The sequence below is a fragment of the Sinocyclocheilus grahami genome, unplaced genomic scaffold, assembly GCF_001515645.1.
Source record: "Sinocyclocheilus grahami isolate Dianchi unplaced genomic scaffold, SAMN03320097.WGS_v1.1 scaffold358.1, whole genome shotgun sequence".
In the NCBI taxonomy this organism is placed as follows: Eukaryota; Metazoa; Chordata; class Actinopteri; order Cypriniformes; family Cyprinidae; genus Sinocyclocheilus; species Sinocyclocheilus grahami.
Genome location: NW_015505537.1, coordinates 247,565 through 262,718, shown reverse-complemented (window position 1 = coordinate 262,718; position 15,154 = coordinate 247,565). Strand labels below are relative to the sequence as shown.

The following is a 15,154-nucleotide window of genomic DNA, read 5'->3' as shown; positions in this document are numbered from 1 at the left end:
CACATCATCATCTCTGTCCTTCACTGCCGCTGTCTGGCACAGCGTCCCTTCTGTTCAAATGAAACCAGTGTACAGTTAAAACAAAAAAACAACAACTGTGGGACTCTTGTGTGAGGAAGTATTTCGCTCAGATGAAATTAAGACATTGTAGTTTCATACCAAGGTACATCTATTATTTTTGTTCATCAAGGGGAAAACTGAATAAATATAACTTGAATATTCATTTGTCTCATCCTTGTTATTTTTCTTCGGTTTTGAAAAATGGTAGGTAGATAGTTTTTTTTTAATATTCATTTAAATAAATGAATAAATACAAAAAGATACAATTGTCTTTATTGAAAATTTTAAATCTTTTTAGATTGCTAGATCTGGTATGTACTGCTCGTTTTGGATTCTTAATACATAAAAATGACTTAATTACACATCTGTGATTAAAATATTTTTTTAATTCTTTACTTTAACCTGAATTTTGGTCTCAGCTTTGTAATTTCTCATCGTTTTAAGATTAAGATTGTTTTAAAATAGATGACAGACAGAGAGATAGATACAGGTGCGTCTCAATAAATTAGAATGTCGTGGAAAAGTTAATTTATTTCAGTAATTCAACTCAAATTGTGAAACTCGTGTATTTAATAAATTCAATGCACACAGACTGAAGTAGTTTAAGTCTTTGGTTCTTTTAATTGTGATGATTTTGGCTCACAGTAAATAAATAAAGTGTAATTGGCTCCACAGACTTCATTTTCATATTAGAGAGAGGAATCAGAGGAAAACATCATTCTGTCCGAGTTGGCCGCACAAATATAAAGTAGCCTAAATGAAAACAAAATTTCTTCCATTTTACGAAGTAGATTAAAGGTAATTCCCCTCCCTAAAGCATTGTGCAATGGTATTAAGTGCTCTCTCTCTCTCTCTCTCTCTCTCTCTCTCTCTCTCTCTCCGCGCTCCCTCAGGTGAATGGAGAGAGGGAGAGGAGTCCTGCGTGCTTCTGCAGCCGAGCTCAAGTGACTAAAATGGGGCTTCGCGGACTGAGCAGCACGGGGGTGTTCCTGACAGTCTGCCTTCTGTGGGTGACTGGATGCTTCACCCAAAGAGTGAGTACAAGTGTGTGGCAGTAGCCCACTTTCTCTTTTGTTTGTCTGCAAGTAGCATGTAGTAGTTGAAGCAACTTTGTAATGTTACGTCTCTTGGTCTGAAGGGAATTTAATTCGGAGGTTTGGGGAAGGTGTTGTGATGAAATGTGGAGCAGCTTGTTGTGTGGTCTGGGTTCGGCTGAGGGCTCAGTTCAGCGCGGCCAGTGGTTCTGTAGAAATACAAGAAATAACTATATAAATGAGAATTCAAATTAATCAGTTTTACTTCCAAATATGATTAATATTTGACTGTTATGTGATCAACATATAGGAAGCCACTTTTTGTCATGTGACAAGAAATAAATCAGATTTATAGACCCCTTTAGACCCTCATTATTTTTTTATTTAGTTATTTAATGTCCCATGTTTTAAACTTTATGAATGTTTATTTTCAAGTCAAATGGGGTAATCCTAAGAAAACCTTGATATTAGTAGCTCAAGAGTTCATGATATTTGTTCTTGTGTATTCAGTACTTTTTACTGTTACAGTACAGTATTTTAGTACTTTTTACTGGTTGCTTACACCATGTGAAAATTTTAGTCATTTTCAAAATGTTTGGAAATAGAAAATGGTATTTTTCTAAAATGTTCATTAAAATATTACTGAGAAAACATTGTGATTTTGGGAACCTGTCTGCATCATACATAGTACATAGTTGCATTATATTTTGTTACATCATCTCATTGTCATAATAGAGCTATTTTGTTTCAGAAAAAAAAAATCGAGTTGTTAAAGTTTTTTTTTTTCTTTTTGAGTTTATGAAACAAAGACATTCAGTGTTATAGCACTTGCGGTTTGTTTCTCAGACCTGTCTATATGTACAGTCATAGATCAGAACTGAATGACAGGACCTTTGATATTCCCTTCACTTTACCCTCTTTTCTTATTCTGTCAATGTTCTCATCACAGAGTCTGTACATTGTTTATGTAGCTTCTCACATGCTAGGAAAAGGAGAGTTTGGGAAATATGTTGTTAAGGAAAAGCTAAGTGTGTTTTCGAGGTGATTGCCTTTCACCAATACTTATTCCCATCCCAGGCATGGATATGATTCATTGATACTTGTAAAGCAGAGTGCTAGATAGACATATTATGAGACAATTTTGATCTTAAATTTTAATGGTGCATAGAGTAATTTTCCCTCATAAAAAAACATCTACATACAATGAAACTCAATGCCAACAACAAGTCAGCATTCTCCAAAATATCTTTTATGTTCCACAGAAGAAAAGTGAAGTCATAGGTTTCAACATTAGGGTGAGTAAATGATGACAGAATTATAATTTATCAGAAATCTCTGAATTATGTAGTATATTCTGTCACTAGTTTCATACTGGTCTTATTTATTTATTTATTTTTGTGGGAAAGGTCAGCATCATTTTGACTGTCACATAAGGTCAAGGGCTATTTCTGAGGTGACGACCTGTCAGATTCAGTCATAATTCTCTTCCTCCATAATTCTGAATTCTGAGAATCCTGAGCCGCTAACAAAGGCTTTGTTGCATTGTTGATGTGCATAGCTTCAGTTACAGTGTGTGCTCCTCAGCGGCTCTGCAGTTATCTGGCCCCTCTAAATGCTCCCTTTGTCCTCTTGAATCAAGTTGATTTTCAGAACTGTGCAAATCAAGTTTGGAATTTGCTGCATGGCCCTCACAATCAGATGAAGAAAAAAAGCTTCCTTATATGATATTATGTAAGATAGGTTTAGATACTTGTCATTGGTTTGTTCTCAGCAATGACAAAGAGTTTTCATGCAGGTCTTTCTCTAGTAGTCCTCAATATTTTGGACAATGAATTGCTCTCGTGCTTGAGTTAATGTGGTTAGCACTGCATATAGGTCAGAAAATTCCTGCGTGCATGCATCTATTTGTGTTCACATATCTATGCAAAGCACTTGTAGCTCTGTGAGTGATTTCTCTCAATTATTCAACCTCACCCCACCAATAATGTTGTATCACACCCACACGATTCTGACATTTTCACCCAGCCGAATGAGAATGGAGAAAACCACTCGTAACAGTTTTAATGGGAGCAAACCACTAATATGCATTTCCTGGCCAGCAGAGCACGCTCTGTGTGAATTTGGAAATTTCAGAGTAACTGTTTTGAATGATTTGTGGAGAGTAACCACAAGAAATACAGTAGAAGTACTCCAGTGACCGCTATGGTCTAGTTGTGAACAAGTATTATAAATATTTTCAGGGTTACTCTGGAAAATCTGGAAAACGAAACTATTAAATACCAAAACCGTTTAAGTAAACTGCATTCAAAAGACAAGTGATTAAATCAGGGTTTACGCTTTATAAGACCGTACCTTCCAGAAAAAAAAACCTAGAATAAATCATACAAATAAAAAATTAATTAAATTACATCAACTAATTACATTTAATTACATTTTCATCCAATATTATTTTTAAACATTTGAAAATATTTAATGCTTTTTCGTTTTAAAATGTAATTAAATGTCATTCGTTTTTTTTTTATTCATTCATTGGTTTCATTTACATTATTAATTAATACATTTCTCTCTGTTTGAAGAAAATCTCTTTCTGTGTGAAGTGCAGCAGCTACCACTGCTCTTTTCATCCAAATATTATTGTGAAATATTGTCATATTCCAGTCCTGCTGGCCTCAGTGTCCAGTGGCAAGCTATGACTGATGTAACCGGTTGTAACACATCATCACGGGCTCAATAGTGCCTCGAACAGTCTCACTTTTCACAACCAATAAATAGCCGTGCTCCTCTTCCAGCCCCCTTACAGGGGCCCATAGCGTGTTTACGGGGGACTCATGGGGGTGTTTGTGCATTTGAGTGTTTGAGTGTGTGTGTGTGTGTGTGTGTGGCAAAAATTCCTTAAGCTCTCTGCTAGCACAATTTCAGTAGTCATATTGTCAGCTCATGTTATCTCTGAAAGCTCTGTTGTGAAAGCACTGTACAAAAGAGACCAGGAAAAGAACTATATATGAACTGTCAGTTTAACCGCTTATTTGACTTTTATTTTTCTGTTCAAAGCCTTTAAGTACAGATCATGTTTGAGAGACAAGCAGAGAATTAATTATTGTAAAACTGACAATAAGAACAGAGGTTGCGAACAGATGTGTGTAACCTATCAAATACAAGAAGAAGTTTCAGTGTGGTGTTTTTCACGTTGCAGTCCTTACTGCGGAATCTGCTGTTCCCTACGACAGCTGTGAGCTTATCTGGCACGGTTTTACTCGCACTCATTCAGTGAGTCAGCTACAGTTTGTTGATGTTAAAAGTGCAGGAGACTTGTTTTTCAGTTCAAGAGTTGCTGTTGCACCAACAGAAGGAATAGATGCTGTAATTCAAATAGAATAAAACTAAACAGAAAAATAAAAGGATGCTAATAAATGAAATAATTTAAAGGAAATATATAAGTATACCGTTTATAACATAATAAACAGCAAAATGTTTGCACAAAATTGCATGCATACATTGTGCTTATTGCTTTGCACTGTTATTCATTTACTGTAGTAAACTGTGATCAGTAACATTAGATTGACATCTGTGTCTGCATGTATAATATATGGGAAAGCCCCATGGCTATCATGTATTGTCATTTTCCAGATTTTCCAGGCAGCCATTAAAGTGTGTGTGTCTCTGTGTGTGTGTGTGTGTGTGTGTGTGTTGGCTACATGTGAAGAACTGCTCATAACACATAGTATCATTTTATCAAGTTTTTTCTTTAATTTTTAACAAAAATGTAGAGGGATACTTTTTATCTTTTGAGAATTGACTGGAAAATAAAAAGCTGGTATTTCAGCTTTTTTAACGCAATTTCGTTTGGTTTTGGAGGGCTACTTCCCTCCTAGTCGTTGTTATCTTCAAATTTTGGGTATGTGGATGGTAACTGGATTCAGTACAATTCACTATCTATGAAAAACATCACACTTTGGAAAAAAAAATAGATCAGAAAAAACAGTAAACCTTTAACATTAATACTTCTCACACATTACAACAAACACGAGACCATATGTCTTTAAAATCTGGAAACTATTTTTTAACTTTTCTTTTTCCAAAAATATGAATATTATAAACTGTATTGTAACTTTTTTTATGTTTTTGTTTGTGTGCATTCGTGAAGCTCAAGCAGTAGAGAATTGCAATCTAGCAATGCCAAGATTATAAGTTTGATTCCCAGCAAAGTTACCATGCTTGAACTGCTAAATCTTTACGCTTTCAATGCAGTATACAGTGCCCTCAGAGTTAACAAAATACTTTTTTGTGTGTGGTCCGATTGAGCCACGATCATCACAATCGTAATCAACATTTTCAATGCACATACGCATATTTTAACGCACACTTTGCAGGCATGTTCATGACCCTAAATGAGAAATTGCCACAATCCTAGGTTCCAGTATTTCCGACAACCCAATTTTGGTTTGCGTGTCAAATTGACATACAAAGTTTAAGTGATATTGTGTCTTTTATTTTATTTTCTCTCTCTAAAAGATATAAATAAGACCAAAAGCAGTGTATTAAAAAAGTAAATGGTCTGTTGTGATGTTTGATGTTGACTTTAAAAGACTTTTATGATAAATGATGATAAAAATGATATCATTTTTAAATGATACTCACTGACTAGTGAATGACTTTGAATGATCTGTCATTTAAGTATGCAAGTGTGTATTGCATGAGTGATTGGCAGCAGAGGAAGGGGGTCATCAGCTCTCTTTTGATGTAGCACAACTGGGGCGCGATAACCAGCGGTACCTTATGTAAATGCCTCCTACTTATTACCCTAGTTTCATTAAAATGCTATCTAACCAAACAGCGAAGCCTTCCAGTGTCCCCTGTGGGAGAAAAGACAACTTTACTAATTACGCCATGCCAGTGCGGGACGATGATGTAACAGAGCTGGGATGTTTGGCATTATAAGAATGTTCCATTTCCTATTCCACACTGTGGTACTTTGGACGCCATTCATGTGAAGTCTACCATGCATGGTACACTGCCCTAACCAGCAGATAGTCCAGTATTATGGTGGAGCCACGGTAATGACCCAATTCCATTTGTTCGGAGAGAGAGAGGGCGGTACTTACAGAAATCTCGCAAATCACTGCCAAAGTTTTCTTTTTTGTTGTCTTTTGGAAGTATACTTGATCTTGTTGGACTTGTTGCACCAAATTGTTTTCTGAGGGCAGATGGGTGGTTTGGTTTAATCACAAACCTCTTTAACCCATTTCATTGAAACATGGACCTTAACCAATTGCATTTCCCCTATATCTACATGCTTGTCTTGAACCTTTTTTCACCTCTTGTTCCAATTTAGTTTGCTCTCTGTCTCTCATATTCGTGTGCATTGCTCAACTTTCCTGTTGTGCTAGCCTGAAATCGGCTTACTTTACATCTCAGCAGTGAGTGGCATTTGACCGGATCAAATGTCAGGCATGCAATTATTAGTGTAGTAGCACATGAACCTGAGGTAAACTCTGGACAGCATGAGGCTTCGACCAACAGATCTCTGTTAGCTAAGTTTGATAAACGGCCTGAATGAAGAGAAACATAGGGTGAGAATCAAGGGTAGAAGTGTACGCAGAAGTCAAGTCACCTTTATTTATAGCGCTTTTGACAATACAGATTGTATCAAAGCAACTGTACAGCATTAATAAGCATGCAAAATTACAATAGTAAGCACTCAATTTTCAGTTAAAGGCAGTTCATCATTGAATTCAGTGATGTCATCATCCAGCTCAGTTCAGTTTAAATAGTATCTGTGCAATCAAGTCGACGATATCGCTGGAAATGAAGTGTCCCCAACTAAGCAAGCCAGAGGCGACAGCAGCAAGGAACTAAAACTACATCGGTGACAGAATGGAGAAAAAAAACCTTGGGAGAAACCAGGCTCAGTCGGGGGGCCAGTTCTCCTCTGGCCAGATGAAAACCAGCAGTTCAGTTCCAGGCTGCAGCAAAGTCACATTGTGCAGAGGAAATAAGGCAGTATGAAGATAAAACTTACTTTGACTTTGTAAAGTTGATATTATTTACAGTTGCCTTGTCCATTTCAACTTTTCTTTTGCGCTGATCTTGCTTTGTCCTCCAACAAGAATGTTTTTTTGAAGTGGGTTGGCGTACAAATACATAGCTGACTGATTATGCGGCATCTTTGATTTTGTTAATATTTTTCTGAAGAAAGACAAACATAAATAATGATGAAAGGCAAAATGTTATAATAATATATACATCATGAATGGACATTATTCTTTAAATACAATAAGTTTTACTCACATTTGGTTTTCAACCAATGGTAAAATGGGTAGAATTCAACAATTTGAACATGGAGCTGCATTGAAATTGAACTATATAGTGCCTTAAAATGAACACACCAAATAAAAAGTTTATTAAGAGCCAGAATTATAAAATCACATTGCGATAACTTGAATATTTTATGAGTTACAGGGACAAAAACTTTGGAAAAAGAATATTTATAGCACTCAGGTAGGCTATGATCTCTCTAGTTGTTTTGATAGAAGGAAAGAAGATGCATTTCTAGTTTCAACTTTTATTTTTTTCAGTCGTTCCTGTTTAAAAGAAAAAGTATCAGCTGACCCACATTTGGTTTTTGACCACTGAAAATGTGTACAATTTAACAGTTTACTCATAAGGCCATACTGAAGTTTCCAAATATCTGGAAATGAAACATATAGGGCCTTAGAATGAAAATACCAAAAGAAAAGTTTGTTCATAACCAAAATCTAAAAGGAAATTATGATATCTGTAATAGTTCTTCTTCTGTAATACTTCTTGGGTTACAGCCGTGAAAACTTTGTTTTTAAAAGTGATTTTCCCATTTTTTAACCGTCACCATTGACATATACTGCAACAAAGATTTTTAAAATAAATGTGAAAAATATGTGGTGACTTGATTTTATCCATCAGTAATGGATTAGATTGTGAAAAGTGGATGTTACTGTACATATCTGAATCAATCCAGATATTAAAGTGTTTGCAATCAATTGACGTGGGGGTAAAAATAATAAGATCTGATGTTTATTTGACTCTCTAATTTCTGGGAACCACAATGTGGATTCTGAAAGCCAAATTCACCCTCAATAAGTGATGCTTTCTCAATTTTCTTTAAAATCCTTTAAAACCAGTGACTCCTGCAAAAGGACAGGTGACAGCTGGGAAAGAACAGTTGACAGCGGGAAAGATTGCATCAGGAGTGGGCGGCTAGTCACCTTTCCCACTAGAGTCTAAGTTCCAAGATTCACCCTTTGTGACTACGAAGCAACATAAGAGAAAACAGCCCAAGGGCCCTCCGAGAGGCGGGATGGAAGATGGGCCCAGTAGGACAGATCAAGAGGTAATGACAGGAACAAATAACAATAATGAGAAAAGACTCCAGAAGTGTAGTTGTGGATGGGAGAAGGTGACATCACGCAGGGCATACATATTCATCAGGGGAAGATGAAGTGTAGAAGGCACACAGACCAGCGACCTTGCTCTGCGCAAGCAGGTCAGGATAATGAGAAAAGACTCCAGAAGTGTAGTTGTGGATGGGAGAAGGTGACATCACGCAGGGGCATACATATTCATCAGGGGAAGATGAAGTGTAGAAGGCACACAGACAAGCGACCTTGCTCTGCACAAGCAGGTCAGACAATAGGGACCCAAAGCCAGGATTGCAACCACAGTGCCGCAGGACCCAGTGGTGCTGAGACGTCTTAAGAAGTTGAAGGAAACCCCATGATTGAGAAACACCCAGCAAAAACAAGAATATCAGCCCGCCAGAAGTACATCCCACAAAGCCAATGATGAAGCAACCAGGTCGGCGCAACAAGATCATGTGGCCTAAGGCAAATGATCAGGTTGCTTGGCAGAATCTTGACTCTGACCTGAGTCAACTGCTAGAGCTGGCGTTGCGAGGCAGTGTCGAGAACAAGCTTAACAGCCTTGGGGAAGTTATCTTTGAAGAATGTAAGGGGAGGTAACAAGCATCCTTCAGATGGCTCCATGCACGACCAGGCTCCTCTAGCGCTTTGACAAGCTGCTTAAAGGAAAGTGCGTGAAAGTGCATGCGTGCCGCATGTCAGGACCATCTTCGTCATTGGAGGGGAGCCCATTCCTCGGCTGGATGAGAAACCATTGAGAAGCCTGGGGAGGCAGTACACCGCAGATTTATCCAACAGGCAGATGGGGAAGCTAGCCAGGCAACAACTTGCAGAGGGCTTGGCAAGAATTGAGCAAAGCCACCTGGCTGGGAAGCACAAAGTGTGGTGCTATCAGCACATATTGTTCCAACGTGTGCTGTGGCCTCTAAAGGTCTGTGAAATTCCCATATCGGAGGTTAGCAGGATGGACAGCCTCGCCAATAGCTATATTCGAAAGTGGTTGGGCTTACTCCGCTGCTTTTCGGATGCAGGTCTCTTCGGCTGGAATATGCTGGAGCTCCCCATCAAATCCATCAGCCTAGGGTACAAGCAAGAAAAGGCACGCCTTGTATCGGAGCTAAAGGACTCTGCGAAACCACTTGTAAGGAGTGTGAAAGTCCCCATCTGCACAGGCCGCAAATGGAAGGCGCAAGCTGAAGTAGAGCATGCTATCTCTAGTCTGCAACATCGAGAGGTGATGGGGTTAGTCCAGACCGGTCGGGGTGGCCTAGGCTGAAGAAAGCGCCCCAGTACCACTGGTCTAAAGCCACCAAGAGGCAGCAGAAGGCCATGGTGGTGGATGAAATTGCCAGGCTGGAGCAGGAGCGCTTCCACGTAAAGCAGTATCCCAGGGCAGTCAAGGAGCCTGGACGCGATGGGATGTGACTGTGAACAGGCGCATCACCTGGGCAGATATCTGGAGGACGCCACAATCCAGGCTCAGCTTTCTGTTAAGGGCAACCTATGACACCCTCTCATGCCCCCGAAACCTCACCCAGTGGTTTGGATATGAGGTAGGCTGTCCCCTGTGTGGCAACATCAAGGCAAGCATCTAGCATATCTTATCAGGGTGCAAAGGGGCGTTGACCCAGGGACACTTCAGGTGGCGCCATGATCAAGTCCTGGCTAAGCTGGCGGAGGTCCTGGAGAGCTGTAGGGTAGCAGCAAATCGCACATCCGCAGCCGCAAAGCCTTTCCCGGCAGGGTTTGTCAAGTCTGGTAGCATGCTCCAACCTCCTACTCAGAAAAGGAACACCATACTTACACCCGGCAACGAGTGGCAGATGTTAGCAGACCTCAGGAAGCAGCTGGTCTTTCCAAGAGAGATTGCGACAAATACCCTTCGGCCAGACATTATCATGTGGTCCATGGTGGAGAAAAGGGTCTTTACCATACCCTGAGAAGAGGACATGACAGCAGCCCACGAAAGGAAGCATCTCAAGTACTCCGAGCTGGCAGCGGAGTGCCAAGACGCGGGCTGGAAAGCCAGGGTTTACCCAGTGGAGGTCGGGTGTCGGGGCTTGGTGGACAGAACAGCAGTCCAATTGTTCCATGGTGCCGGAGTGGCAGGGTCAAACCTGCGGAAAGCCATAAAGGAGCTGGGAGAGGAGGCCAAGAAAGCAAGCTACTGGCTGTGGCTCAGGAGAAAGCACAACGGGTGGGGACCAACAGCCCTGTAAAGGCAGCTGCAGGGGGTGGCGGGTAGACGTCCCCTACATGCCACTGCCCCCCCGCCGGGAGATGTACCTGGTATAGGGGGCGAAACATCAGTGATCGGCGGCCTCCAGCTGACCTAAAGGTACCGGCAGAGGTGCGACAGGCCGAAAAGCCAAAGCAGGAGCAACATCTCACCTGTATAATGATCTTCTAATATCCTATTTTGTAACAATTATTACAGACTTTATTATATTAACCAACATTAAAATGCTGCATTAAGGCAAGATTTTAAAATCTACAGCTGTGCCTAGTTAGGTCATATTTGGCTATTGGCTAACATTATTTATTTTCCTTCCCTGGCAATGTCAGTTAAAAAGAAAAGTCGTTTCAGAGGCAGTGCGTGTTTTAACATTTTGATGAAAGGTTATCAAGCATTTCTTGTTGACTAATAAATCATGACAATACGACTTGGAATGTAAACGGACTCCATTTCATCTTGACTTTAATTTCACTTTTTGTCCCGCGTAATGCCGTCACTTGGGGCTAGGCTTGTTACCTGTCTGGCATTGTTGAGGTCTTGCAGTTCTTTTATTCCCTCCCACAGTCCAGAACCGTGCCAACAGGAAGCCCAATAAACAAACAGGCCCCTGCCAAGGTCTGGTTTGGAGTGGTCTAGCCCCGATTTCCATCTGCCTCCAATTATACCGCGGTCCCCTCATCCTGCACACCTGCGAGATATTACGAACAGCATGTCTGAAGGAATACCTCCCTGGGGTTAGCAAAGCAGCCAGCATATCCAGCTTTGATACCCGTTGAAGGAGGAAGAGTTGAATAGTTCAGTTTGGGAGAGGCAGACCGAAGCTCATTTTCTGAACTGAACATTTAGTTTTGTTGCTCGTTGGGTTTCTTTCACAGCTGTCTGTTGTTATTGCTCTGAAACAATCAAATTAGGGCAATGCTTTACGTAGGTTTCTAGCATCTAGCGACTTACCGTCAGACCAGCTATGACTGCCAAAATTGTTTACCTATGTTTAATGTTGCGTCGAATGAAGCGGAAACTTTCCCATTGGTTTGTTGAACTCGTGCCATCCACTTGAACTTTCGATGCTAGAACTACCACAGCCTATTAAGATGTTTTAGGACTGTAGCACTAACCCCTGGAGCGCGGGTTCTGGGAATAATTATCTTGAACAGTCTCCACTGCTATTACGTAAATTGTAAATTTCTTTGAGCATGTTTATCTTAATCTACATTCAAGTGGGTCAGAAATGTTCGTCGTTGGTAATCATTGTTATCTTTAAATGTGCTGCAATAAAGTCAACCCACCTTTCACACAGGCATCATGCAACTCTTTGACCTCCAGATAAAAGTGATTTTACTATTATGCGCATATTATGTGCATAGAATTTTTCATTTGTATAATAGGATGATTGTTATATTCTTTCATTGCTTTGTACAGCTTGAGGCCAAGGCCCCCCATTTTCCACAATAATATTTAAAGGCCTCCCTGGTGAAAAATAAATATAGGCCCACTAACTACATTATATTTATTTCATGCTAAGTATAATAAAAAAGCAAAGCAGCCAGCATATCCAGCTTTGATACCCGTTGAAGGAGGAAGAGTTGAATAGTTCAGTTTGGGAGAGGCAGACCGAAGCTCATTTTCTGAACTGAACATTTAGTTTTGTTGCTCGTTGGGTTTCTTTCACAGCTGTCTGTTGTTATTGCTCTGAAACAATCAAATTAGGGCAATGCTTTACGTAGGTTTCTAGCATCTAGCGACTTACCGTCAGACCAGCTATGACTGCCAAAATTGTTTACCTATGTTTAATGTTGCGTCGAATGAAGCGGAAACTTTCCCATTGGTTTGTTGAACTCGTGCCATCCACTTGAACTTTCGATGCTAGAACTACCACAGCCTATTAAGATGTTTTAGGACTGTAGCACTAACCCCTGGAGCGCGGGTTCTGGGAATAATTATCTTGAACCGTCTCCACTGCTATTACGTAAATTGTAAATTTCTTTGAGCATGTTTATCTTAATCTACATTCAAGTGGGTCAGAAATGTTCGTCGTTGGTAATCATTGTTATCTTTAAATGTGCTGCAATAAAGTCAACCCACCTTTCACACAGGCATCATGCAACTCTTTGACCTCCAGATAAAAGTGATTTTACTATTATGCGCATATTATGTGCATAGAATTTTTCATTTGTATAATAGGATGATTGTTATATTCTTTCATTGCTTTGTACAGCTTGAGGCCAAGGCCCCCCATTTTCCACAATAATATTTAAAGGCCTCCCTGGTGAAAAATAAATATAGGCCCACTAACTACATTATATTTATTTCATGCTAAGTATAATAAAAATACGTTTACATATTTATGTACTTAATAAAAATACCCTGCACTTTGTAATTCTAGTATACTAAACTGGTATATTTGAAGTCAGCTAAATTGGAACAACTAAATTTTGTGCTTAATGCACTTTAATTGTGTGTAAGTATAGTGCTGAGGTCCAACTAAAGATATACTGAAGTATATTTGATTGAGTTAAAGTGGAACTATTGCAAGTATACTTTACGTACACTTTAATTATCTTGCTTTTAAAGACCAATGTTATTCAAAGATCACACAATCCTTATCAATAGTGACATAAAACACATTTTAGGATTAATATTAAGAAATATTAATTGTGCACAAGTAGTACTCCAAATGAAGTTTAATTATTTACATTTAGTCATTTAGCAAACATTTTTATCCAAAGCGACTTACAAATGAGGACAACAGAACTAATCAAAACCAACAAACGAGCAATAATATGTAATTATAATTTTTATTTCAGTAAGTCTTGAGCGATATGTCAGTAAATACATGAATGTATTTTGAACTAATGTAGTATGAAATAAATGTATTTTAAATATATTACTTTTTTTTACCATAGGGCTCCTTGCCCTAATTTTGTTTTCAAAACTTATTTCAATCTCTGAGTACTTCTACTTTCTGTAAATTAAAAAAAGCAATTACAATAATTATAAATAAAATAATTACATGATTCCATGACTTTTAGGAGCTGAATGTTCTTCAGGGCTCCCACACTTTTAACATTTACTGACTTTTGTCATTTACTGGGGGAAAAAACAAACTTAATTTTTACCTAATTAAAATGGACCTTATTTCCTGTTGAAACAGGAAGCTCGATAAAAAAAAATCTAGAACCTCCTCCAAACGTGAAGTATGTAAGATTTTAATTTGATGAGAGTTTGGATAGGAGTAAAATATTCTGTCATGAAAAAAAAATCCCATTTTACATGTCAGCAAAACCATGAACTAGGTCTCATGGTCCTGTTTTAATCATAATTTAGTTCCAGACTGTCACCGTGGAAATGCATCTGATGCTTTTTTGTCTTTGTTCTTTAGGTTTACTTTGATTGTGGAGCCAAGGTGGATGTTGTGGATGTACAGGGCCTCATTCTGTCCCCTGGCTTCCCATATAACTATTCATCTGGAACTCACTGTGTGTGGCAGTTCTTTGTACCTGTTGGTAACCAGCTAATCATGGAGATGTTTGATTTTGATGTCTTTGAGAGTCACAACAGTGCCGTTGTAGACGAGGTACCGAACGATGGTGGCGCGATGGTATCGAAAAGCCTCGGAAGTCCAAAAGAACCCCAGTCCACACACCGAGAGGACGTCAAGCAAGTGGTGATCCAAGAACAATCCACCAAAATGGAGATGACCAAAGTTTCCAATTCTGCCAAAATGCTTTCCGATTCCCCCTCGGCTCCACAAGCATCTCTTCCAGTTGAAAACAGAAATTCTGTTACATCTCAGGCATCAAGAGCAGCCATTGACTTTATCTCTTCAAGCCCACATACGGCCACAGAAACGGGTGACACTGTGAGCCCTGAGACCCAGCCACCTTTGATTGATGCCTGTCCCCACGATGTTCTCTACATATCAGATCTCATCACCTTCTCCTCCCGATTCTGCGGCTCTAGACGGCCTTCTAGCAGCCAGTTAGTGTTTGGATCTGATGATGACATGGTTGAGGTTATTATGGAGTTGATTACCACTACCCACTGGGGCCGTGGTTTCGCTCTCCTTTTCCATTATCAGAATCAAACTCAGGCAGCCACAAGCGAACATCAGAGATCGCTATTGACCTCCGACAGCAGAACTGGTGCACTGCTCGGTGCTGTAAGTGGAACAGTTGTATTTGCTGTGGCCCTTGCTGGCATCCTCTGTGTGATTTTCAGGTAAGGAAGTTTATTCTACAGATGCAGAGATTTATTTGAAGTTAATCTTGAATTCCAGAAAATCCCATTCAGTCGCCAGCCAAACATATCTGACTTAAGAGTTGCTAGGTGAACCAGTGGTGGACATGTGTATATCTAATGTCTGCATTTTAAATATATATATATATATATATATATATATATATATATATATATATATATATATATATATA

The 15,154-nt window shown here is 39.3% G+C and overlaps 1 protein-coding gene across 1 annotated transcript in view; it reads left to right on the top strand.

The window, feature by feature from the left end:
- Positions 1-954: 954 nt before the first annotated feature.
- LOC107548941 (uncharacterized) overlaps positions 955-15,154 on the top strand; it is a 30,463-nt gene continuing 16,263 nt past the window's right edge. The window contains exons 1-2 of the mRNA XM_016229813.1: positions 955-1,094; positions 14,104-14,942. Coding sequence (XP_016085299.1) covers positions 1,014-1,094; positions 14,104-14,942 — 920 coding nt within the window. The 5' untranslated portion in view covers positions 955-1,013. The remainder of the gene's footprint in view (positions 1,095-14,103; positions 14,943-15,154) is intronic.